This window comes from Anguilla anguilla, chromosome 8, assembly GCF_013347855.1.
Source record: "Anguilla anguilla isolate fAngAng1 chromosome 8, fAngAng1.pri, whole genome shotgun sequence".
In the NCBI taxonomy this organism is placed as follows: Eukaryota; Metazoa; Chordata; class Actinopteri; order Anguilliformes; family Anguillidae; genus Anguilla; species Anguilla anguilla.
This window is the reverse complement of record NC_049208.1, coordinates 18,014,511-18,040,019: the sequence shown is the minus strand read 5'-3', so window position 1 is coordinate 18,040,019 and position 25,509 is coordinate 18,014,511. Positions and strand designations below refer to the sequence as shown.

The 25,509-nt window shown below is 43.2% G+C and overlaps 2 protein-coding genes across 2 annotated transcripts; one reads left to right on the top strand and one right to left on the bottom strand.

Annotated features, from left to right (window-relative positions):
• The first annotated feature begins 283 nt into the window (after positions 1-283).
• On the top strand, positions 284-8,951 carry LOC118233611 (vesicle-associated membrane protein-associated protein A-like). Its single transcript, XM_035429418.1, has 6 exons — positions 284-479; positions 5,101-5,253; positions 5,734-5,837; positions 6,889-6,969; positions 7,240-7,407; positions 8,034-8,951. The coding sequence occupies exons 1-6, from the start codon at positions 422-424 to the stop codon at positions 8,193-8,195; spliced, it is 726 nt and encodes a 241-aa protein (XP_035285309.1). The 5' UTR covers positions 284-421; the 3' UTR covers positions 8,196-8,951.
• Positions 8,952-9,784: 833 nt separating this feature from the next.
• Positions 9,785-21,799, bottom strand: LOC118233609 (protein APCDD1-like). The gene is made up of 5 exons (XM_035429414.1): positions 21,149-21,799; positions 16,708-16,891; positions 15,624-16,143; positions 11,978-12,299; positions 9,785-11,539 (listed from the first exon to the last, which is right to left on the bottom strand). Exons 1-5 carry the CDS (start codon positions 21,201-21,203, stop codon positions 11,100-11,102), a joined length of 1,521 nt encoding a protein of 506 aa, XP_035285305.1. The 5' UTR covers positions 21,204-21,799; the 3' UTR covers positions 9,785-11,099.
• Between the last annotated feature and the right edge of the window lie 3,710 nt (positions 21,800-25,509).

The following is a 25,509-nucleotide window of genomic DNA, read 5'->3' as shown; positions in this document are numbered from 1 at the left end:
CCTACTTCTGTTAAATGTACAGAAACAGATTATCAGCATCACAGTCCACAAAACTTCGTCTGCTGAACATTAGCAGTTACAGTTACTAGTAGGCTATATCTCTGCATTTAATAGATGAAATTTAAGTGCAAAGTGAAGCAGCCTATTTTGCGTAGTCGCTGTTTGTAACGCCTATTTCAAGATTAGTAAATATTTGGTTATTATTTTCTTAACTGCGTGTTACGGGGAACAATTTCCTGGGCAATTTAATTGAGCCGTGCCTTTCGTGTTGACGCGCGCAATAAATGCGCGTCCCCGTGACTGTACCCGTGTGCTAGTCCCCGGCGCGCAGTGACTCAGTGCTGCGTTCATTTTTTATTTTTTATTTTTTACACACGCAGCGCTCCTTGGTACCGCCATCGCCAACACTTTGTAAGCAAAAATGTCCAAATTGGAGCAGATACTCATTCTTGATCCACCAAGCGACCTCAAATTTAAAGGTAAGGCAACGCCGTTGCTGTCGGCGCGGAAAGCGCACATTCACGGCCGCACTGCATGGTCCCGGGCCGGAGATAATTTCACTCCCCCTCCGCTCGCAGCGCGTAAATCTCCGCCGCCATTTTGCGGGAAAGCGCGAGGCTCCCGGGCCGCTGCGGATCCCCTGCACCCCGGCTGTGCAAGATCACAGTTTAGCTGCGAGATTGAAGCGGCGGCAGAGTTTCTCTTGACGTACCTGTTCATACTGACTCATGGGATAAAAAGGCTGCCTCCTAGTTCTGAAGATACAAACGGCTTTTATTTGTTTTTGGAGGTGCGTGTAGACCTTTATCAGACTTGTCCGCTCAAAAAATACCCAGATAGTTCCCTGTCTGGGTAAACCATTGCTATCTTTCCTAAGCGGTATCTTGGCTTGGCAACCAGCTAGCTTAATGCACCTAGCTAGTCAGCATTATCCTCCAGAAACTGACGGTCTCTCTTTCTAGTTTGCAGACCAGTTGTGCTATCGCATGCCGAGACTCATAACCGATAAGAGTTTACTTTCATTTCTGTACCGGAACCATATTGCTAACTAACATTAGCGAACTACAACTTTTATCTTGCTAGCCTTGAGCATTACTGGTATTGTGTGGTTAACTAGAAAACAAAATCCAGTTAAAAGCTTCCAGTCTGTATTAAAGCATTGCTGGACATGGGTCCAGAAAGTTTATTTGTCGTGTTCCTAATAATTAATAAAGTGTGGACATTAACGTTTGCGAGGATACACCAGAGCAGAAAGGTATCTGATCTCTGCTGATGCGTTTTCATGTGGTATGCTGGCTATTTTGTAACATTTTTTCTCTGTTTAAACGGATTTGCATTGTAACTTCACAGCGACAAGTCAGTCTGATACCTGGGATCACTCCAAGGAAGCAGCACTTTGTGCTAATGGAGAGGACAGTTCTTAATGTTTATTTATTTATTTTAATTTATTTATTTATTTTTGCTAGGTACTCGTTGTCTGTCTGCAGTAGTGTAGCGACGTTAGCCTAATGTCGCTCTGCAACATTTCTTTGTCAACTTAAAACACACGATCAGTTATAATGCGTAGCCTATGCTAGTTTTCAGTTATTGGGATGTGGTTGTTGTGCAGTCGAATGGTTTGAGTGACAGAATACAAGTGAAAGAAGAAGAAATCGGGAAAGGAACGTTTATCCACAAAGCAAATGCTGGTATGGTGCCAGAAAATTGTTAAAATTGTTAGAAAATTGTGCCCTTCATCATTGTGTTGAGTGTGCCCAAATGTTAGATTAAGTAAGGACGGTGGAACTGTCAATGGCGGGTCTCTGCACTAATTTCTGTGCTTTATCTAGTTTGTGGGTGTTTAAATTCCAGAATCAAATCGTGTTCAGTAGCAGCTTACCTGATTGCATTACACCTGTTGGGGAAATGGCAGAGAATGGTTTCATAGTCTGCTTAATTTGAATGATGTTAGAGGACTGACGTACAGGAAGTCTTTAGACTTTCGGTTTTGTACATCCAGTCTAGTAACAGCAATGGAGTCTCCCTCGTGATGCCCCTGTACTCATTAATCAACAGCTAGACTGCAGCTGAACTTTGCTTATTGTTTTAGCCTCTCAAAGACGTTTTTGTACAGTGTGTGTAAGGGAGGAATCTGTATAGGCTGCATTCTTAGCAGCCCTATATATCTGGGGTAGAGTTTAGTGCTGCTGTGATTAGGCTATTATGTCATTCTGCAGATTTCCTTTTGCAGCTTGGCAGTTTGTAGTGCATGTGACAATGCTAGGGCATTGCCCAATTACCTATTACCCAAGTTACTACTGGTTCTGTTATCTCAGCGTTTGCCGCTTGATTCTTAAGTGATTGGGTTATGCAGAATTCTATGAACCATAGGCAGAATCGGTGAATATTGTCAGGGTTGTGTGTGTGTGTAGCATTCATATTCGGACGATAAACAAGTTAAAAGACTTCACATGATCTGCATTTGTTTGAGCTTTGGCTGGGAACCAGAGGTGTACCAATGTGAAATGGTTTAAAGTAACTATAGATTTTGCAACGGCCATATCTGAATGAAACTTAAGAACATGTTTGTTGCGTTTATTGTGAGCCTGTGTCCTTTTCATTTTAGCTTCTCATCTACTCTCTACTGTACACCCTGGGAACCAACGTTGGTCATTCGTCATGGGTGTTATAGTTAGGGATGATGGGGTACATGTAAATATTCACCCTGCGGTGCTGTTATGCAAGCTGCCAGTGAACGCCAGGCTGTCATCTGTTGTTTTCTCAGAATGCATGGCTATGGAGCACAGCCCGGGGCAGTTTTCTGCTAAAACTGGTGTGTCTTTGTGTGCCACATTGTCTTTTTGTTCTCTGCTGGGTAGTGGATGTACTACTAAGCAGGCATTTTTCATATGGCCCTGCCTGTTAACACTGCACTCTTTTGTTTTTCCAGATGTCTCTCACGCTTTGCTGTGAAGTTTAGTTAATATTCAATCTTTGTTAGGGAAGGCCCAGAGTTACGATGAGCAATTACCGGGACGTCGTGTCAGGGCAGGTTTGATGACGTGGACCGTACTGCAGTAGTCTGCCATTAAGGTAGCGCACCAGCTACACAGTGTGAGCTGATCTTCTGTGTGAGCGGGGGCTGACATGTCAGGCGGGTTTTTAAATTCGGGGAGAGGTGGTGTGCGTCGCCACTTCAGGTTGTGGCCCAGAAGCCTGAGCCGTAAGGGCCCACTTAATCGACGTCAGCACAAATAAAGCCCTTGTTTTACGGCTGGAGTTTAATAAGCTTATATTTTGGTGCTTCTGACAAACAGTCCTTCTCTGCTTTGTGTCTTTGTACCTGCTTCCTTTCACAGCTCTATCTTGAACTATTTTTGGGAATTCTACAGGAAACAGTTTGGTGGAAACTGCCGCTGTAACATCCCGCTGTTGAATGCCCATTCTTTATTTGCTATTGGTAGCCCTTCTCATGAGCTTCTTTTGCCCCAAAAGTTAGTGTCTCCATTGAGCATTTCTGGACATATGAAATGTACAGAAAAGCATGAGCTCATAGGTGCATACAGAAGTGACGGTGTGGCAATGTCTGGCACCATACCAGCATTGGCTTCAGCTGCTAAGCACCTGTATGATTTCAGCATACATGTAGCGGATTTTAAGGATAATCACAGGCAACTCATAAGTGCTGCTATTGAGGTGAAAATAATGCTCTGTTTTTAGGGTTTAGTGAACTGCTTCATTTAGGCTACCGTGTTGGGGGTTAAGATCATTTCCTAGAAGCAGTGTTTCACGTTGAAACACTTACCTGTCCAAATGATTTGGACAGAAATGTAGCCAAATAAAATATGGAGACACTAGTAATGCTAGGTAGCTAGCTACCTGCCTTTACTAGTTTCACCATATATTATTTGGCTACCTTTCTGTCCAAATGATTTGTGTGTGTGCATTACAGTCACCCCATTGCTGGGATCAGAATTCAGAGGTTTGACCATGAACAGAACATTTCATCAGCATTTTTAAACGACCCCTGTGTTAAACTAAATCATTCAGTGCTGTTATTCAGCTTGGTATGGGAAAGTGAGAGCAAATGTAGACCTTTTTCTAGCGTGCCTTTATTAAATGCAGGAAGAGCTGCAGTTCCATTGGCAGTCGCATTAGTTAGTCTCAGCTCAGGAGTACCACGGTGCATTTGTATATCAAATGATAGACGTGCCTCTGTGCCGTCGCCAGGCGACCTGGAGCTCACCCTCTGACCGAGGCTCCTTCTGTCAGTGTTCTGGCTCATAAGAACATCTGAACATCTGTCTCTGCTGTGCCGTCTGTTCCTGCTCCGTGCCGGACATGCACACCGGCTCCAGTTCTTTCTCACTGAAGTCATTCTGGGGTCATCGTGGTGTAACCGCTGGTCAAGCCGCTTCCTTTCGCCCTCGACCTGCTTCCTGAAACGCTTTGCATGACCATGACTGTGACGGTGGTGGAGGTGGCCAAAGCCGTGACAGACCTGCTCAGCAGCCTCTGTCCCTGCCGGTGGTTTTAGACTTGCTCCACTATGCAAAATAAAAGTGTACTGCAAAGCCTTTGCATTGAGTCAGCCCTGGTAGGTGCAGATACAGAGTAAATATATATTCTGAACGTTCACTCCGATCGAGTAAGAATACTTCCCTTTGTTTCATTTCATTCTGTATGCGGTAATTCACACCAATGCTGCTCATCAGCTTTAGTCCAAATGACAGGTGTCAGTTCACCAGCGTATCAAAGGTCAATCATGTGGCCCATTCGGAACAAATGCACTGGTTGTCAATTATCCCCTTTGCAAAGGAAGTGAGTGATTGGTATCCATTTGTCTCAAGCGTGACAGAGCCGTACATATAGCCGTGTCTGTATCCCCACAAGCAAAGTGCATAACGGATGGAATACAGGCGCTGAAGACAATGTATGAGTAGGTTTCCCATTGCGCTCAGCTGTATGAATGAGCTACAGCAGCTGGTCCATTGGATGGCCCACCCCCGCCTGACTGGCTCAGTGTGTGACTCTGATTTCCGGGTGAGAGGCCTGTTTTCTGTTCTGTGAGCGCTCCCCCGTGACCCCTCTGTTCTGCCCCCCCGCCCCCTTCCCCTGCAGGCCCCTTCACAGACGTCGTCACCACAAACCTGAGGCTGAAGAACCCCTCGGAAAGACCGGTATGTTTCAAAGTGAAGACGACGGCCCCGCGCAGGTACTGCGTGCGGCCCAACAGCGGCCTCATCGAACCCGGAGCCACCGTCATCATTTCCGGTACGAAGCCAACCGGCACGCCACGCCACATCTGTCTGTAACGCTAACGGGTGAAGAGGAAAGAAGGAATGTCTCTTAAGAAGTTAAAACGTTACATTTGGAAAAATTGTACTTTTACTGCAGTTTTCATGACAATAGCCAGCAAATACGTCTGTTTCTTTATTTAGCTGTCTTAGGGGCTGTGGGTGTCTGTAGCCTGGACAAATTGGTTTTCCAAACTGGGGAGAAGATCGGGGGGGAAGCACAATTTCAAGTCTCAACCTGGCTCGCCTTGCACTTTTTTCTGTATCAGATGTGAAATCAATATAATGAATCAATGACAGTTCATGTTAAATTTGCACCTGCTCAGTTTGAATTTTGAACTCCATGTACTGTTCTGTCAGACTGGCTAAATGGATGACCAGGCACTCACAGTACTTCAGTAGTTACCGTTTATCTGCTTCTGCTCTGATGTGTCTACGTTTGTCTAATTGTTTCCAGTGATGCTACAGCCGTTCGAATACGATCCCAATGAGAAAAGCAAACACAAATTTATGGTTCAATCCATTTTTGCACCTTCTGGTGCTACAGACAACGAAGCAGTGGTAAGATTTTCTTCGGTTTTTTAAAGAAATTAACTACAGTTGTCAAAAGAAATTAAAAAAAGCATCCTTTTGAAATATAGAAATCATATGATGGAATTTGTAATCGGGCAAAGTTCATTAAAGTCCATTTTTGTGCCTGTGTCAATTAAATTTGAATGTGTGGTCATTTTTGCGTGTTAACTGTGGGGGTATAGTTATGTTAGGGTATGACTATGAAGCAGCTATGCTTGTTATGTTCTACTTGCTAAGTCTATGATAAGGGAGCTATATTCCAGTGTGTTTACATCTCGTGTGGTCAGGCTGTAGAGCATTGTGCTCCAGGCACACAGTCTTAAATCTACTCACATTTCTATGCTGGGGGAGAGGTTAAACGGGGACCATAAAGATGACCATTATTTCTTGTATTCTTGTATCTTGTATTATTTATTTCTTTTTATGTGTGTAAAGCACTTTGTAACTCTGTTTTTGAAAAGTGCTATACAATAAATATTATTATAAATATTATTATTATTATTAGTTCAATCAGATGAACACACAGCTGGAAGGAACACAGTACAGAAATGGCTGCCCTGCACCTGAAAAAAAATTTCCACTGTCTCTTTTTATCCAATAGAGGGCAGCAAAAGCCCACATCATCAGAGTCGGTAGATTTGCAGTTGAATGTTCCTCTATTTTTCATTATTTGGAATAAGCTTATGTGGAATTTTAAATCCTAAGGCAGCTTTGACTAAAATACGGGTGAAAATTAGCCTTCCAGGCTAATTCTGGCACCTTTACAGAAATGTTATTAATGTGCATTGTCCGAGTCAATCTAAAAAATTAGATCTAATTTAGTGGGTTTGGATTTTCCTGTGATAAGTCTGAAATTATTGTAATTTCTTCAAGGGGTTTTATGCATGTTTTTTTAAAGTATGAAGCACTATCCCAGCAGGTCTAGTGTGCATGCACGTAAAAGGGTGGGTGTGTGCATTTAGGTCTGTGTTTCTGGTTGGAGTCCTGCTGTCAGAAGCTGATGTAGATAAGTGACTCCGCCCTCTTTCTTCTCTGGCAGTGGAAAGATGCTAAACCTGACGACCTCATGGATTCCAAGCTACGATGTGTCTTTGAGGTGCCCAACGAAAACGATAAACCGGTGAGTTCTACAGCGGTGCCCCGCTGCCACGGGCCTTTTCCTATAAACGCATCGGCGCATGACCTCAGAGCCTCCCGTGTGCTGTGAGAATGTTCTGGCTGTTAAAGGCAGTTAGGCGTGAGGTCACAGGTCTGGTGCAGACTGCGCTCCAGGAGAGCCAAACGCTACTTTTCCACTCTGACTAGCTCTCGGTTTTTCTCCGTCTGCGCATTGAGTTTTTTTTCCCCAGTGGGAATGTGTTTTACCTGCGTCGTTTCCTCACCCCCGCAGGGCGACACGGTGACCGAGTCCAGCAAAGCCGGCCCCGTTCTCAACGCGGCCAAAGGTGACGGCCCGGCGGCCACGCCCAAACCCGGCGCCCAGTCTCTGGACGACAGCGAGATGCAGAGGCTCCAGGCCGAGGCTGAGCGGCTGGCCGAAGAGAACCGGCAACTCAAGGTGCGAGTCGGGGTCACGACCCCAAACCCCGCCCTCCCGTCTGGTGCTTAGCCAGGAGTGCACTGATTGGCTGCCAGCGCAGTGGCACAAGCGCTCATCAGGAATGGATGCGCTTCACCGCAGGTCTTGAGTGGAACACTTATTCTTTAAAAATGAGAGCATGCAAGTGCGCCCTCTTCCTGGATTCCTAAGGGGAGGCGGCGCTATATGGGCTGGCAGTTGGCAGCCCTACAGGCTGGACCAACACGGTCTCCCACCAACACAGTAACAGCACGCTCCATGCATTGCAACCATCACATGATATTTCTTGTGCCGTTTGTGTGGAAGGTGTGTTTATCCAGGTTAACCCAAATTTTACATATCAATGTGCACCTGGTTAAATGTGCACTGGTGCAGTTCAGTGGGGTATTTTGGTGCAGTATGGAACAGAACTGCCCCTGTGAGAACATCAGATTGCCTTCTGGGTAGAGGTCCTTCCCCTCACCACTGCTCTACACTTCTCCTGTAGTGTTCCCAAGCGGGGGAAGTTCCAGGACTGCGATATCCTACAACTGCAACAGTGTTTATGGCCACGCTCGATCTTAGCCATGTTCTCACCCGCAGTGTTCTCTCTGCCCTGCTCTTAGGACGACTGTTTGCGGATGAGGAGGACCCAGCGGTCGGAGAACGTGGTCTCAAACACGGGCGTCCCCATGGGTGTGGGAAACGGCTCCGCGTCCCTCCCTTCCCTGCTCGTCGTCATCGCCGCCATTTTCATCGGATTCTTCCTAGGGAAGTTCATCTTGTAGGCGGAGGAGCGCGGCGACCCGCTCGCTGTTTCCGGGCCTGGTGGAAGTCTAATGTGTTTTTCGTTGACCTGCCATATCATTGGTAGTGCGGCCCACCGTCAACACGTCCGTGCACAGCGTCCACTGCATTGCCTTTAACGATCAATCTCACATGGTTAGCACACACAGAAAAGAAGAAAAAGCGAGACCTCTCCTTTCGTTGCTTCCTGGTCTTGGGGTGGGATGGGTTCTGGGGGAGGGGGGGAAGCAAGGAAAACGCACCCCGGCCAGGACATGTACTGTGTGGAGACAGCGATGGAAATTTGTTAATAAAAGAATCATTCTCTTTCTCTCTGTTGTTTTACTAGGAGTGGAATGGAATGTCAAGTGTCTTGTACATTTTATTTTAATCCTTTTTACGAAAATGGAAAAACTGCCAATGGAAACAAAAAAGCTTTTGCTGTCACTGGATTGCCTCATTGAAATGGTATGTTTGTCTAAATTTTAAACCTATGGGGAATTTGTGTTCAGCCAAGGAAATAGGTGCCTCTTTCTCTTTCCCTATCCTACTGACACCAGTACAGATGTCATATTATTATTATTATTATCATTGTTATTATTAATAAAAATACTTTAAGTTTTTACTCTTTTCCTGCCACAGATGTATATCCCTTGTGAGGCAAATGTTGACTAAAAATAAGGTCTCCATTCTTGCAGTACTGTTCCATGGTATTTCGCATTGAAGAAATAAAGAGAAAATGCATCTTTAACACTGTATTGATGCCGTTTTTAAATGTTCTTTTTTCAGTCTTGTGTTTTGTCACTGGTGGCTTTGAGGCCCACACTTCATGGATAATTTATACACAGTAGAGAAAAAAATTGACTTGACATTTATTGAGATTTATTCATGAAAATCTGAAAAAATGAGAAGGTAGGCCATGCTAATCTGAATCTGGGGAAAACTTGCAGTGGTATTTTTCCTAATTTTTACTATTTTAACTTGGTGCCTTAGAAATATGATTGAAAAATTTTGTGGAGGGCTGAGAAAGAGGGAGGAGGAACTGGCCTGTCCCAAAATCAGTACCATGCGTTCTAGCCTGTGTTGCCACATATGTCTCCTACAGTCCAGGTAGGTCAGTTTAAGGCCTCCACTTCAGTTATGAACCATGATCTTTTGGAATTATGAATTTCCCACTTTGATATTTACTGGCTACTTGTTGCTCTATGAGGTAGAGTTTTTGCTCTGCAAACATTTTTATGGCAGAAAAAGAATAAGGTTCCAGTACTTGCATGCTTGGACATGTAAATGATCAATTCAATCCGATGAACACATGGAAATATGTCTGGCATCTTTTATTTAAAAAAATGTCAAATATATATATGGCTATAGCGTTACATCCCAAAAGTAAAAGAATTATGAAATCTGCCTCCGTGCCAACACATCATTTTTGTAACCCTCACCCTTACCCTAATCCTAACCCTAGACCTAATGTGAAACCCTAACCCTAAATTCTATTAATAGGCCTAGAAGTGATCTTCAGACCGTGATTTGTCTATTAAGATGGATAAAAAGCAATCTTAATAAGATCAATTAAATAAACACAAGGAAATATTTTTGAAATGTTTTATTCAGAAGAATTTACTGCATTATACATAAGGGTTACATCCCAAAAGTGAAAAAATTTCATCCAAAATCAGCACTGCATGAGTTTCTGGAAGTTGAAATATTGGGTGTATTGGTCATTAGTGGTAGTTTACCCATGTCAGCACATGCATTTCTACGCTTCTCCATACTCCCAGTCTCCGATCGAGGATTTCTGGACTCAGATATTCCCAATGAATTAATTCATGGACTGAAATTTTGTGGCGTGTGCTGAGATGTGGATGGCCATGTCTGGTAATGTATGCCAAGTGTCTGGACCAGAACACCTCCGTGTACTAAATTATGTCCATTGTCCAGCACAAAACTGCAATTTCTGACATTGACACATGCTCCACACAACAGGAAATGTGTCCATTTTTGGATTTGTGTCCGCTCTGTAAAGGCTTGCTCTGACCCTTTCTAAACATAACCTACATCCTAACTCAACCATTATTGCTTATCGTTTTCATAAACTCAACCCTAGCCCTAAACCTAACCCTAACTATAACCCTTAACCCCATTTCTAACCCTTGTTCAACTTCAATATCTAATTTTTTAAAAGATGGATGAAATACCATTTAAATGTAACCACATAAATGAAAAAAGGGAAATGTGTTGGAAGTTGAGAAAAATGCACTTCACTTTTTAGATGTTGAAATCTGGTTCTGAGGACAAATGATCTATTCTACAGAGCAGGAAATCCGACAAGTCTGCAGCTGTTATCTCTATGAATCAATGAAGACATTGATAGAAGTGCCACGTTTTATGCAGCATTCCATTCTATTCACAAATTCCATTTTATTCAGCATCAAACATTTTCAGAGCTTTTCCGAAGATGTATGCAGCACTTTTACTTTATTCATCTCAACCATTCATGGTAGAAAAATATTTTCAGTGTATGAATATATCAGTGACCTTACTTTACAGACCCCTTTTAAACATCTATAGGTATGTACAGCATATAAAACCACTTCCTGTGTCCCTGTATGATGTACACATACTCTTCATAGAACTAGTCTACTAAAGTGCTGTTACCGTGGCAAAGCAATTCTGAGTCTCCACTGGATGAGGATCAAATGACAGGCACCAAAGAAAGTGTTCATGTCCCTCTTGACCCTTGACCTATGATTCTTGACTCTTGCTCCCACAGCATTAAAAAAGAGCAAACGTTCAAGCCGCTCAAGTGCATCATGTAAACAGTCTCCATTTTGAGGGCCGAGACCTCTGTCTGTACTCTCTGTACCATCTCCACGCTGTGGAAAAAAAACAAAGGGCTGCTTGTCTCAGCCTGGACGCAGGAAAATTAGGGTGACCAGCAAAGTGCAGAGCATGTCCCCCAAGAGGCTGCTGCGAAGCTGTCCACAGCCACCCCTGAGCCGCGGGGGCTGGTCAGTGACCTCCGACCCCTGGCTGCTGGTGGAACACTGGACTAGGGGCATCTGGTAGGACGTGGCCCTCTTGTCTGGCCGGTCAGGACTGGAGCCATCGCTGGGCCTCTGCCCGTTGTACAGGAGGTAGCGTCCGTGGGCGTCCTGCTCCATGCGAAAGAGTTCGTACTCGGTGTGGGGCAGCCGGATACCCAGGGCCACACATCCCTGGGTAAGCGTGACGTCCTGCTCCACGCCTATCTGCCAGGACCCCTCCACCCCACACTCGTCCCCACTGAAGACATTCAGCAGGGAGGTGGTGGCCAAGTCCATGGGCCTCACACGCATGTGGCTCACTGGAGACACAGAGAGATCACATTACAAAGTTGTATGTAATGTCCATTAAACTACTCAATAAAGTGGAAATAGCACATGGCAGGGGAAGACAAACTCGGGTAAAACAGAAGGTGAACACAACGATACAATGTAAAACAACACAAAATACAACACAATGCGGTCTCATCATTGTCCTTCAAGCCACTTACACATCTCACATCAGTTGGTTGGAATGAAGACAGCAGAAGTCTTTGAATAATTTTTTTTACAGTTTTTTTCTGGGCCTAAATCTACTATTTGGTAGCTTCTGGAATGAGGAATGTGTGTGACTTCCATAAACTTACCAATCAAACTTTAATGCCCTGACTTCATTCTCTTGAATAATGGTACATTACAAAACATATGAATTAGAGCTCTCTTTAACTCTATACATTTAGTGTAGATGTGCGTGTTCATACCTTTGAAGACAAATTCAGTCCCGCCCATGACGTGGGTGGAGTGACGGCCATGGCTATAGCGCCCCCTGGCGTAGATGGTGAAGGTGGGGTGCTTGCAGACAGGGTCAGAGTAGTGGAAGTAGTGTCCTTCCCAAGTGTTGTTGGTGTCATGGAAGACAAAATGGCGGGTGAGGAAGAGCACCTCCGGACGGACCTCACAGCGCTGGCTGACCCACTGGCCGTGCAGGGCGACGGTCAGCTCTGCTCGGGGAGGGAGGATGGGCGGGTGGTGCTCGTCTGACCGGTAAATGATGCGGCAAGCGATGCAAGTCTGGTCATGGTTCTGAAAGCAAACCAGTCAAACAGTTTAACCCCTAACCTACAGAGCAGGATGCTAAACATCCATTATAAAACAGCAATGCTATGCCACCAGTGTGCTGATGATAGTATCCGTCTACGCTCCACCCTGGAGGGTGTGGCCATCTAATCACTGACTGTGGACTGTAATTAGTGATGCATGGGCGGGTCTAAGACTGATTTTTGCATGTTGATTAAACTAGCAGCTCAATTTTTACCACGTGCTGGAATACTCACAATCCGAAAACCCTTCAGTTCCTCCCGAATTTCCTCAGCCCGGGAGCTGCATAGCGCCACCATTTTTTTCAGGGTAAACAGCCGGCAAACATTCTAGCTATCCTGTGTAATTTGAGGGCGCCTATGAAGCACCTATTTAGACATGCGTCATATGGTTATAGGCTCCAATAAGAAACAAATAAAATTACAGTGCTATGTAAATCCCCCCCTTTGCCTTTTTTAAAAAAACCTGTGGTTTTTCCCTGCTGCCTCATTAGCTTCTCATTTAACTCTTTGATTAGTTGCTTTAAAAGCGTCTCAAAGGGTCTGATCCACTACATCCTTGCTGCACTCAGAAACTGCTTCCAGTGAGCTCTCTCAGTGTGATCAAGCAATTTCTGGGCAATGAAAGAGAGAAAAAAAATGCAGACTATGGTCTAAGACCATAAACCCAAGGGTGACTCTTAAGGATTTTTGTCACTAGCCAGCCAGGCTAGTGGCCAAAAATGTCCACTAGCCCAGATGAACTGTTACTAGCCCTGTTTTAAATCCATAACATGTGTACTATTATGCACAGTACCTTATGGCATGCATGGTACATTCTTGTTCTAGTAGTAATATTTCCATAAATAATATTACTCATAGAACTATGAAATGTATTTCAAAATTCTAGGAGCATATGCGAGCAAAGCACTTGCACCGTACAACCCTCACAGTAAGACAGTCCGTGCATCGCCACTCCCCCTACCAGTGATCCAGCTATGCACCAATGTTCTAACTCTTGTTTCCTTGTACTTTTTAGATGGAGATTTTGAAGATCGTGAAGAGCAGATGCCAGTTCTGTGCGAGTCTTGCCTCTACATTCGCACTACAGAACAGTGTTGAATACCGATTGGCTCACTGAGGCCAAGCCCTTCAAATTGATTGGCTGACTGGGAAGCCCCTGGGGAAAGTGCCCTGGAAGAGCCTGCCTGAATCATGTCATCTTGACACTGAAATTTAAGGTGAAACGACAGACACACATTGACATATAGAAGCATGAGAGGTCAATACATAATTTGGCGTGATTTTCTGTTTGTAGTTGATTATGCACTTTTTAATTGCCACAGGCTGAATGGGCTAGTGCTCTCTCTTTGGTACTCGCCTTTTGTCTAAGCCACTGGCCTTGGGCGAGTGGGTGTACTTATTCTCCAGCCCTGCATAAACCATTTCAGCTGGGCTGTCTGCAGAGTTGAAGCTTTCAGGGTGTAGTTTGACCATGATTTATATTGATGGTCCACAACTGTCAAAGGTAAATTTTTACAATCTTTCATTTGTAATCAACCCAGTGAATTACCTGTTTTGTTCTTCGTCAGAAAACCAAAAAGGTGTAACTTGTTTCCCACTGAAAGCAAAGCATCCGGTGATATATTTTCTTGGCTGTTGTGTGAATATTCATTACTTTTAGTTTCTCAATAATGCAGAGAAGGGAACACAGTTCAGAAAGCATGTCCTTAAAGCCAGCTGTACAGATTGGATCCAGGTACAGCTCTTGCCCCATATAACAAGCATCATAGATTTTCTATGATAAGAAATTGATTTCCACATGCTGTGAGGTAGACCCCTTCACAGGGTTCCCCAGTGTAAAGAAACAGCAGGAGGGGAAGAGGCAGGTCACTCAAGCACAGCACACAACATGTGTGTAGAAGATGTGCAGCTTCTTCAGTCTCAGGAATTTCCCACTCATTAAACGCAGCCTCCTGGCTGGCCTGGCCAAGCAGGGGACAGGTACGCAGGAGGTCACACTGACCCCTCTCTCCCGACCCCTCTGCACTCACGCTACGCGTGCCAGCATTCCGAGGCTCTGGAATTCGCCGGCTATCGTTACAATCTGCATAGTTTGGTGAAAGACTGAACATTTGGAGGGTAACAGTTTCATGGATGTTACAGTTAGGTTCAATTTTAATTTATTCTACTATTCAATAACAATTGATGGTAGAATTAATTAAAATTAAACGGTTACTGTCATGTTGAAAAATCTTGGGAATAATACCCGTGAAACAGAACCAGTTTCATAGAGTTTGTGTTTGCTCATATTGTAAAGCACTACTACTGGAATTGAGTCTCAATCTGCAGGTGAGTTTGTGAAAATAAAGCAGCACTCACTTTCAATCTTTTGCACAAGAACGTTGGAAATCTTGCTCCACAAATTCAGCATACTATTTTTACTTAGATGTACATCTAATACATCCAAGTACATACATGTCAACAAGCCTCAAAATAATTATCTTCCATGAAGCAAAGTTGCAATGCAAATATCTCTTTCCCCCAAAATAAGAGTGGTGTTTCATAGTGCTTGAACATGGAATTTCAGATCTCCTAAAGTGGTGGCAGCTCAGCCGGCTTCAAAAAGTTTAAAAATGTGTTTTTTTTTACAGTGTACTGTACCTGCGGTGGACAGAAGTTCATCCATCTGGTCTGATCTGCCTGATGCTCATGTTAACCTTCTGATATGGTCTCAGGCATGCATGAAATCCCAAATGGAATTTGCTCCCCGGAATGATTCATATGCTGTACAATTCAAAAATTCTGAGAATACCACCTGTTGATCACTACCAGAGATAATTTTCCTGTTCCTGGCATGAAGAGCAGACAGAAATTCTAAGCATTTCTTCTATGATGCCAACAACATTTTAACATTAAAAAGTGGTTCACTGTCATAAATCACTGTGACTTTTGTTCACTCGTTTTGTAACCATCAATTTAAGATATATCTCCTATACAGATGTAAGAACTCAGAGTGCAGAACTCCATTACCTTGGCACTAATGTGCACCTGCACACATCCACACACGCTTGCACGCACAAGCGCACACATGCACACACACCCACACACACACACACACACACACACAGAGCTCCAAGGGCTTGCAGGTCTGACCTCAGCTCAGAGCCCCACATAGATGCCTCTTCTCAAATTCAAATACACATTATTGGCATGACCACACATCATGCCAGTGCTTACAAAGTAAAGCTCCTGAAGTTCTCCCAGGGAGAATTAAAGTTAATCTAACAACAATGGCCGTGCAGTAATAGCTGAGAACCGGCTGTCTGACCTTGGCGTTCTGCAGGGCGGCCTGGTAGCTGGAGGGCCGGTAGTACATCCGCTGGGCAGGCTCTGTGTGGATGTCCCCCAGGAAGAGCTCCTCCACCAGGTGGTCCAGGTTGTGGTGCAGGTACTGCTTCTCCACGCGCAGCAGCTGCAGCTCGTGCATGGCGAAGTTGAGCCCGCGCGAGCAGTCGCAGCTGCCCTCCTCGCTCAGCAGGTCGTAGGCCACGCCCGGTGCCCAGGGCTCCGCCCCCCGGCAGGCGCGGCTGAGGCGCGGGGCGAGGTCCCTGGCCGCCGCCTCGCTGTGGCACGCCAGCTGGATCCGGTGGACCTGGTACTCGGCCTCCGTGCCCCCGCGCGTGATCCAGGAAGCCTGTCGCGGCTTCAGGCGGCCGCGGATCACCAGGGTGTAGGCGGGCGTGGTGCAGTGGTTGTCCCCGTAATAGAACTGGTGGGCCTTGAAGGTCTGGTTCTGGTAGAACCGGTATGACCTGGTGATGAATTCTGGGCCAGGCCTCACCTCACAACTGTAAAATCAAAAAATCTCATAAAGGCATCAACTACAGTAATCCACCAGAGTAATGTTAAATGCACCAGAGTAATGCTAATTTATTTAGAGCAATGTTAAATGTATTAGAGTAATGTTAAAGCTGATGTCAAAACTCATTTTCATAACTTAGTGTTTCCATATTTAAAAAAACTTGAGTCTCTCCCTTTATCTTGAGGCAAGCACCTCAAAAAGAGTACAGGCAAGAAATTAAAAACAGGAGTGCACAACAAGGGCTGATCCACTTCAGGACTTCCGCTCTTATTTATTCAATTTGCTTAACCATATTTTGTTCTGACATTTGTATAAGCACCAGGTACAGCCACAGAAAGTGTATCTTAAAGGTTTTAATGTGCTCAAGTGCAGGACTGAACTGGCATAGTTTCTGGAGTTGTCAGAAAACTAACACTTAGGTAATAGGTTGGAACAAAAACCAGCACACAGACCAGCCCTCCAGGACCAGAATTGTGCACCCCTATAAGTTCTATAAGTTCAGATTTCTTTCAATTCAATCACCTGGTTAATCATTAACACTCTGTCTCACCTGGTGGACACCCAGTGACCCACAATGTTAGGGGGCATCTGCACGGAGATCCGTGCCCCATTGTGGAGATGTTTCAGCATGTGGGAGCACTGGTTGTCCTTGGGCTGCCGTCCAAAGTTCTTCTCCAAGGACAGGGGGTTGGTCCTGCTCTCGGAATAGAGCAGCGTGGAGCCTTCACTCCAACCTGGCAGAGAACAGGCCAGTCTCAGTCAGAGCCACACTGTGTCTTTGGAATTACAGTCCAGCAGAGGGCAAAGGAGGATTGACTCATTTACCAATGGTGCTCAACTCCATTCCCAGAGGATCATTGTGCCAGTGCTTGTTTTGCATCATTCTAGAGTTCTCTGATGCAAAAGTTAATTTGACCTGATAGATTAAACTCTTGTCATCACTCTAGATAAGCTGGTGAGATATTTAGGTAACTTTCTGTACTTCTGTCAAGGACTGGAGTTATGCAGGCCGCTTACACTGTTTCACTGTGATATGCAGACAGAGCTACAGCCAGAGTATAAAAGACTAACCTGATTAACCCAAAACAAATATTAATCAAGCATTGTCATTCATCAAAGAAACTCTATGATTTACCAAAATGGTCACACATTATACTAAGCAAGAATTTAATAAATTGAGTTGCAGTCAGTCTCTATCCTAGTTCTTGAAACATCTGAAACTATTATTATTAAATAATATTTCAGCATCAATATTTACAGATTCAGGGTTTCAGTACCAAAGTGCACCTTGCAGTTTAAAATGAGAAATCTCCCAGAATTCAGAAGTCTTATGTGAAACCTTAGATGAAGGGACATCTAGCATTTTCCTTTCCGTAACACAAGCCGATATATTTCATGATTATAAGTCCGATTTCTCACCGGCTTTTTTCATATTTATACCTTCTCTCCGTGGAATGCCCTCAAGCTTGTTGTGACTGGTTTGTGACTGATTTGGTTGCAACAGTCCCATACTTCCAGGTGTTCTGATGCAGTTTCATTTGTGTGAAAGGTCTGATTAGGAATACTGTTACAGTCACACAGTCTGCTGCAACCAAGGTTTCCCTGTTCCAACAAAGTGAATGCTAATAATCATTCACCTGCCTGATTTTCTCGTCAAATGTAACCTGAATAAAGCTGGAGGGTTTGAGGTGGCACCAGTGTTGGTAGAGGGCACTGCTATATTAAAGGGACACTTTTGCCTCTGAAAGCAGCAGAGCAATTTCACCCGCCTGGAAACCTCTGGAAGGCTGCCAGTGCCTGCATTTTCATGTTTGAGCTCCTGAAAAGGAGCAACACGAGCCCTTTAAAAGGTGTGTTGTGTAAACAACACTCTTAACCCAAATGGTCACCCCTACACAAAGGGCAACAGTTTTGAGAGGGAGGCAGATCTCATTCTGTCACTGTTTCTGTCAAAAGTAGAACGCCATTTTTAGAATTTACACAATACACATAAATGAAAACACAAGTGCCTTACAGAATCTAGTGCCAGAGCTATGTGGTTGTTTCTGAATGACAGCCAATTCTCAGGACTACAGAACAATTCATGTGTTCTGTGCTCTCATATAAAGGCCTTCTGTTCATTCTGCAGTCAACTTTATGAAATATCAAGTTCATTAATACAGGCTACTCAATGCTATAGTTTGCTATTTTGTAAATGTTAGAAGCACCCATAGCTATTAAGACCCTTGTTTGAGCAGAGGTCTGAATGCATCAGCACCCTGGTCATTTCACCAGAAATATGAATACAAAATCACTATATTTCTATTTTACAGGCAGATCTAGATCATAGCACCAGAATGCCTCTTCTGGACAATTTCTATTCCTGCCAAAAACGATATACCTCAAGTCTGCCAATTCCAAATGCTGAATGCTTCAACCCAACACAAATTTATTATCATAATGATGAATACTATAATTATGATTATGGTGCCTTATTGTGAACAACCATCTGCATCTTCAATTGGATTTGAATGCCTTGATTAAGAGATGACTGGATATTCCTTTGCTCAGTCCATTTGAATTGCAGATGCCCTTGTCCTGGGCATTGTCTGATTTCACTGTACATGGATTCAGAAACCCATTTAACCCATTCATACAGTATCTGGGTTTTTATTAGGGCTACTGAAGACAAGAACCTTCCTCAAGTGTACCACAGTGGTGCTCCACTTAGGGACACAGTCCAGGGCTGTGGCCATTTCACCGCTGAGTGAGTGATCTTGCAAGACCTGTAGGAATTAGCAGCAGCAGCCACACTCCAAATAATTCACAACAGTGAACAGTTTTCTGTAACAAAAGCAGATTGAGGTTCTTTTGCCACTTCCATTTTCCCTTTATCTATATACAATCCCATGCAAATTCCAGAGCTTAAAAGCACCAAAAATATTGGCAACTTTTCCTTGGTGATGAGGTAGTTCTGGGCCCCCCCAAAAAACTCAAACTTCATCTCATTTAAAACAGAGCAAACCAAGGTCTGACCACATGATTCCCCGATCTGATCCAAGTCGAAACACTGCACACCCTTTGTAGCGCTCCCCTTGGCAAGTTATCTTGCCATGCATTCCTGCTTACATGAGTATCTCAAATACCTTATGTATGCCCAGGCTAGATAATTTATTTATTATGCCAGTAATTTATCTAAACACAATAACAGAACATAGGCCATTGTTTCAAACAGAAATTGTTATCAGCAGGATATTTTCTTTAAAAAAAATTGAGCAATGGTTACAATAATTAAAGAAGACATTATCAAATCACATGCCCCCAAATGTAAAAACATCAGCACAAAGCCCTTTTTCTTTTGAACTGTGTCAAGGACAGAACAGCTTGCCCCTAACAGCACGTGTCTGTTTTTAAATTACAACTGCGGTTCACTTAAAAAGTTTCACTGAGGTTCTCCGCCCACCCCAGATTTACTGTGCTCAGTAATCCACACTGACATTCATGTTTTATTGCCGTTAGGAAAGGCTGCAATAACGTATGAGTTAATTGAATGTTATATTCACTTAAACCCACTTAAGAATGAGTGCATTTTAAAATATCTAGTTTCTTCCCAGCGTCTGAGTTTATCTGAAGTTCCAGCCAAAAGCTGGCCTCCAGTGGCATTCCAAACAGATTAAATAGGTCAAATTTAGTCCAGTAGCCCAATCTGGTTTCTCTCATGCTTTTGTTTCTTCCTATCAGTACTGTGACATCATTCATGCTTTTTAATGAAGCATTTAGATAAGTTATGCATATTTAAATGATCGCATGTTTAGCTAGGCCATATACAAAGCTGAAAAAAAACCATACTGTAAATAAGTGCCGGTGGTTAATTTAAATAACGTGTTAAAGGACTAGCAGTTATTGAAAGTGATCAATGGATATGCATAGCTGTAGGCCTAAACACATGGCATGTTTCATTGCCTAGAGGCCACTGTCCTAGTTAAAAACTTGAAAAAAAAATCAACTAATTTGTTGAATTTGAAGCATTATTTAAACCATTTGCAGCAAGGATTGACCAAATGGTTAAAACATGGTGTGTTAATGTAGGTTTCAATGTCTTCATTCTATTATATTGATTAATCGCATAAATATTCCAGTATAAGCAACTATTATTTCATTTTGGCGTGGTGTCTCATCTCTCAAGCTCCAGTTATTGCAACAGTTATTCACATTTAATTTGATACTGTGTTGTATATGTAGGGACACCAGTTTGGTTCCACCATGCGACCTGCAGGGATTTACATTTGTATTTCAATGGTTATCCTACAGGGGTCCCCATAGGCACTCCAACAGCACAGTTAAGTCACCAATTGTACAACTGAGTTTCTAATTTTGACATTTATAAAAACAATTAGTTGACATAACATGGGGAGAGTCAGGAAGGAAAGTGAACATGGATGGTAGTTTAAATACTGTGAAAAGCATGTCTTTAAGCCATTGGTCTTCACTCCTGGTCCTGGAGAGCCTCAGACTCCCCTGGCTTTCGTTGTTACTCAGAACTTGCAATTGATCAATTGAAAGCGGTTAATCAACTTACATCATTGAGGTGGTGCAAATGGGATAATTTTTTGAGAAGGGGCTATGGTGACCCCTAGCTGGTGGAGGACTGAAATATAATGTGAGAAAACAAAGGAGGCCAATTTGTGGCCCTATGTGTATGGTAAAACAAATTCTAGCATACAGCACCGGAGGACAGAAAGAGCCTAATATGACTGTACTTGTCTTTATTGCTGTCATTTAAACAAATAGTATACCACAAAAACATGTTGCTGTACTGAAATGAAAGAGAACGAGAGAGAGAGACCAGCAGTATTGTTATGTGCTAAATGAGCTGTACTACTACATTTTACTTTATAAATAAATGCAGAGCTGAGTTAAGCGGACAGAACATATTAACTGCGCGCGCAAGTCAAACATGCTCCTGTGGCTCGGGAACAAATGACACCCCATTTCAAAGCATTGTTACTCACCTAGAATCAAAAGCAACAGCACTACTGAGTTGTGCATTGTTCTGAGAAAAAACATTAAGTTATTTTCGTTCGTAATTTTCTGCTGCAGTAAATCGTGAAGTGGTTCTTGCGAATGTAATCCTACGTCAGTGTGCGAATAGCGGCGCTTCAATACCACAAAAAGTCCCGGATGAAAAAGTTCAGAAACTACCGACAGTAAGACAATTTGCTCAGCATCCGTTTTTTTCTGAGTAAGGTTATCCTTTATCCGGACCGAGTATTCCTGCAGCTCGACTGTCAGTTGAGCAAGCGACGCAGCAGACGACCCGAAGTTCAAGTGAGCACCATGCTCGTTTCCTGAATGAACATATTTTGCTTCCACTTTCCAGATACCAAACCAGATAATTATTTTCAGTAAAATGACCGTACTCCTGCAGTGTACATTTTCCTGCAAGAGTGACCGGTGTGTCGATATTAGATTACATTGCTTAACAAAGCTACTCCCTTCTGTGCGTCCTCTGTCCCCCGCCCCTGAACCGCAAGGAGGAGCAAAGAGACTCGGGGTGTGGACAAGCGGCACTACATCAACCGGTGGGATTTTTTTCGTTTTTGAAATCTGAATTTAAACCCCTCAAAGGGGGTTATACACCAAAAGAAAATGAAGCCTTAGTACTTGAACCTCAAATAGTAGGTGTTGTTTGCAGCATTTAAATGCTGTAAAGTAGGTCTGTGTCTGACTGCTGTGTTTGAATTGCATAAATACTTCAGTGATTCTTAATTTAAACCTTCAATGTAATATATTTTGGTCAAAAAATACCATGCAACAGGCAATGTAACATATAATCACTTTATTGTAGACTTGTCCATTGTAATATGAAATCTATAGAAGCAGGTGGATGTGAAAAATACCTAGTTTACAACATTGAAGTTAAATTACCAACATGCAATTACACACCATAGTGGAATCATGTTTTGCTGGTGTATATTGTTCTTGGTTGAATGCTGATGTGTCGCTACATGTTGCTTCACAATTTTTTAAGTTCACGCCCAATGCATAAATGAGCATCCATTCAGAACATCCACTCTAATGTATACAAGTTTATATCGTTTACATTCAATGTTTAATGTTTACATTTAAAGTGCCCAGTTTTAAATGTGAACAACACCAGTAGGGCTCTACACAAACATTTTTTCTAAGGAGTGCATGTGCTGATAAGTTGAAAAACTTAGGAGCACATTAATGCATCCCAGTCAGTAGATGTGCTCCTAAAAAAGTTTTCCAGTTAGCAATCATCAATGTTCAGGAGCAATTGTTCCTAAAATTGGGGCACTGTAGAGCCCAGGTCAGTTTCTATTGAGCTTGTCATACTGTTTTTCTACACACAGTTGAGTCAGCTCTAGCCCTTCCAATGGAGATATAGAGGTATATAGTCACTGTGCTTATCTGAAGGGCCACCACCACTAGACCTGAGAGTGGTCACCAAATCCCATCACTGAGCTTTGTCCTGTTGCACTTAAACAGAATGGGTATGTCAGGACCACTTCTGATAAGACCCCCACTCCAAAGTGGGAAGAGTCTAAAACAGCACATTCAGCAGTTTGTTTTCTCATCTGATAACCTGCTAACGCATGTGTATATGAAGTGTAAATCAACATTTTCTTTTTAGCTTAACACTATCAAAGATGTGTTCCTGAATAGTCTATATATTCCCCTTGTTCGTATTTCTCATGTACACTTTTTTTCTGCCTGGGTGGCTTTTTAAGTGATTCTGGAAAAGACCTGGCTTTCAACACTTAAATTGACAAAGCCACTGTCACTTATCAGACAGCATAGATTCCAAAGGCAAACTGAAGGAAAGTACACTCTCTGTAATAACAGCTGAGTCAGAGCAGACACAGCACAGTGAAAGCAGTCTTCCAGCCATTATGTAGACAAACTAGACACAGCAGCACTTGTGTTTTTCTGTCTTTTCCTCATTTTGAAAAGACATGAAAGACGGTTTGGGTAGATTCTTTTTGCAAGGATTAAGGGGAGCTGATGAGCATGAAGCTGAGTAGAGGCAAACAAGAACACCCACAAATAAGAAATAAAAACCAGAACGACTGAATTGCTCTCTAGAGGGTTTGTGCAGTCAGGCTCTGAACCACAGCATACTTCAGGGATTTGGGTCTAGCATTAGACAGCCTCCAACTTTAATGCTCATGGCCTGCACTGCCAAAGAAGTTGTCAGTCACATGCGATTGGTATTCATCTTCTGCCAGATCCTGCCCCTTTTTAAAGCGACATTGAAATTATATTCACCCCTCTGCCAGATACTGAACCTTCCCGGAACCATATTAACACATTTTTTTTGGTACTGATGATATATAGCATTTGTTTGGTACTGATGATATACAGCATTTATTTGGTACTGATGATATATAGGGTTTCCTTGATACTGGTGGTATACAGCATTTATTTGGTCCTGATGATATACAGCGTTTCTTTGGTACTTATGATGCATGAGTTATCACTCCTGGAACACCATGTGAAGTGACTTGCTGTCCAAATATTGTCCTCAGCATTTAAGAGTCAGAATCAAAGCAGCAGACGCTACAGCCCTGCCTAACCAGAACTGCAAATCACTGCTCCAAACATTCATGTGAAAAATACATTTTGAGGCCAAATACTTATTTTTGTCCAAGGAAAGGCGCTTGGTGCTCTCTAAATCAGTGAAAGCTGCAGTCGTGGGTGTGATTCATAAGTGTATTTTCCAGCCATGTGCACTTGTACACCTCCACTCTGCTTTTTGCAGGCAGGTCTAAATATAGGGCACGTTAGTCCATTCTGATGAATCCAAGCAGGGCCATGGTGTCCCCTGTTAGTTCACACGGAGAGGAGCAGCCAGTGTTCTGAAGGCCACCTTCAGGTTTCACCACTGAAACATGCCCCTTGTGTGGAAAATGTCACCATGGTGCATCTCTCAAGCCCACGCAAATAGGAAAGCAGGGTTTCCCAGCATGAACTGGTACAAGTATGTTTCTATTAAGTAAAGGCCCATTGCCTTCAGTAAAATTAAGCTTTGTTTTTTACTGATCTCCCCACCCCATTCTCCCCAGTATGGAATACCCAATTGAAAAAAGGCACATTCTTGCAGAAACCGCCACAGCTGATGCAGGAGAGACCAGCATGCTCTCTCCTCTGAAGTACATGATGTCACCAGCTGCTTCTTTTCACACTGTGGCCTCCAAGCCAAGCTGCTCAGACCTGAATCAGAGGAAGACTCTTCATGTGCAGCTTTAGCGAGCAGACTATGGCCATCCACTTGATCAGTGGGGTCACTAAAAAGTGATGAGCTGCAGATGCATAGCAGATATGGTGTGAGCATTGTACTATAATGGTTAGGGAACTGGATCTGTGGCTCAAAGGTTGTAGGTCTGATTCAACCTGGGATGCTACTATTGTACCTTGGGCAAGTTACCTAACTTCAATTGGGTCTGTAAATATCCAGCTGTACAAATTAATTGCCTGTACAAAATTTAATCTGTGTGAGTCTCTCTGGTTAAGAGTGTCTTCTAATATCAAAATGCAAAAATTCTTACCTTTTCCACTCTGGTCCATGGCTGTCTAAAAGCTATTTTTGGCAGCAACATCTAGCTAGAGATACACTTAACCTAAAGACTACAATTGTGGAAACTCAAGTGACGAAACCAGAAACCAAAGCATCCTGAGTCCCTATAAAATGTACACTAGAGTTCTACAGAACATATTACCACAGATAGACTTTGGTTTGGGCTGTAAGGCTAAACCTGCCAACCAACTCATAAATTGTATTAATCCTAGGACAAAGACCTTTTTCATTTACAAAGACCTCAAAACCAGTTCCTTGAAGTGACTGGATAGTTCATAAACTCTGAAGTACGGGAATAACTTGGTTTTGGTTTTGGCCTTGGTTTTGCTAAAGTTCTCTTTACGTAATTTCCATCTTGTTCTGCCTCATTTCTGTTCTGCTTTTGTGCCTGACCATTTTGGGTTGGTTCTTTAACTAAATTAACTAGCATTACAAGAACACTGCTCTTTCAGTTTTATAGCAGTGTATCCCACAAATGAAAATTATAATGAATGCTGGAATATTCTATATTTTTTACACAATGGTAATGTAAAACACATTCGCTGTGGTCAGTACAAACTCCCAGGTCCACATCCTACTTCTGCCCAAAGTCTGTGCTGCCAGGTGAATTTAATGACCTCCTGAAAAAGAGCAAGAGAGAGAGAGAGAATGTGAGTGAGAGAATAAGAGAATATACTGTAAGAGAGAGTGAGATAGAAAGAGTGAGAGAGAGAGAAAGAGTGCAAGACAGAGAGACCTTTAGGGTTGTGTTGCCCTCTGGGGCAGGTATTG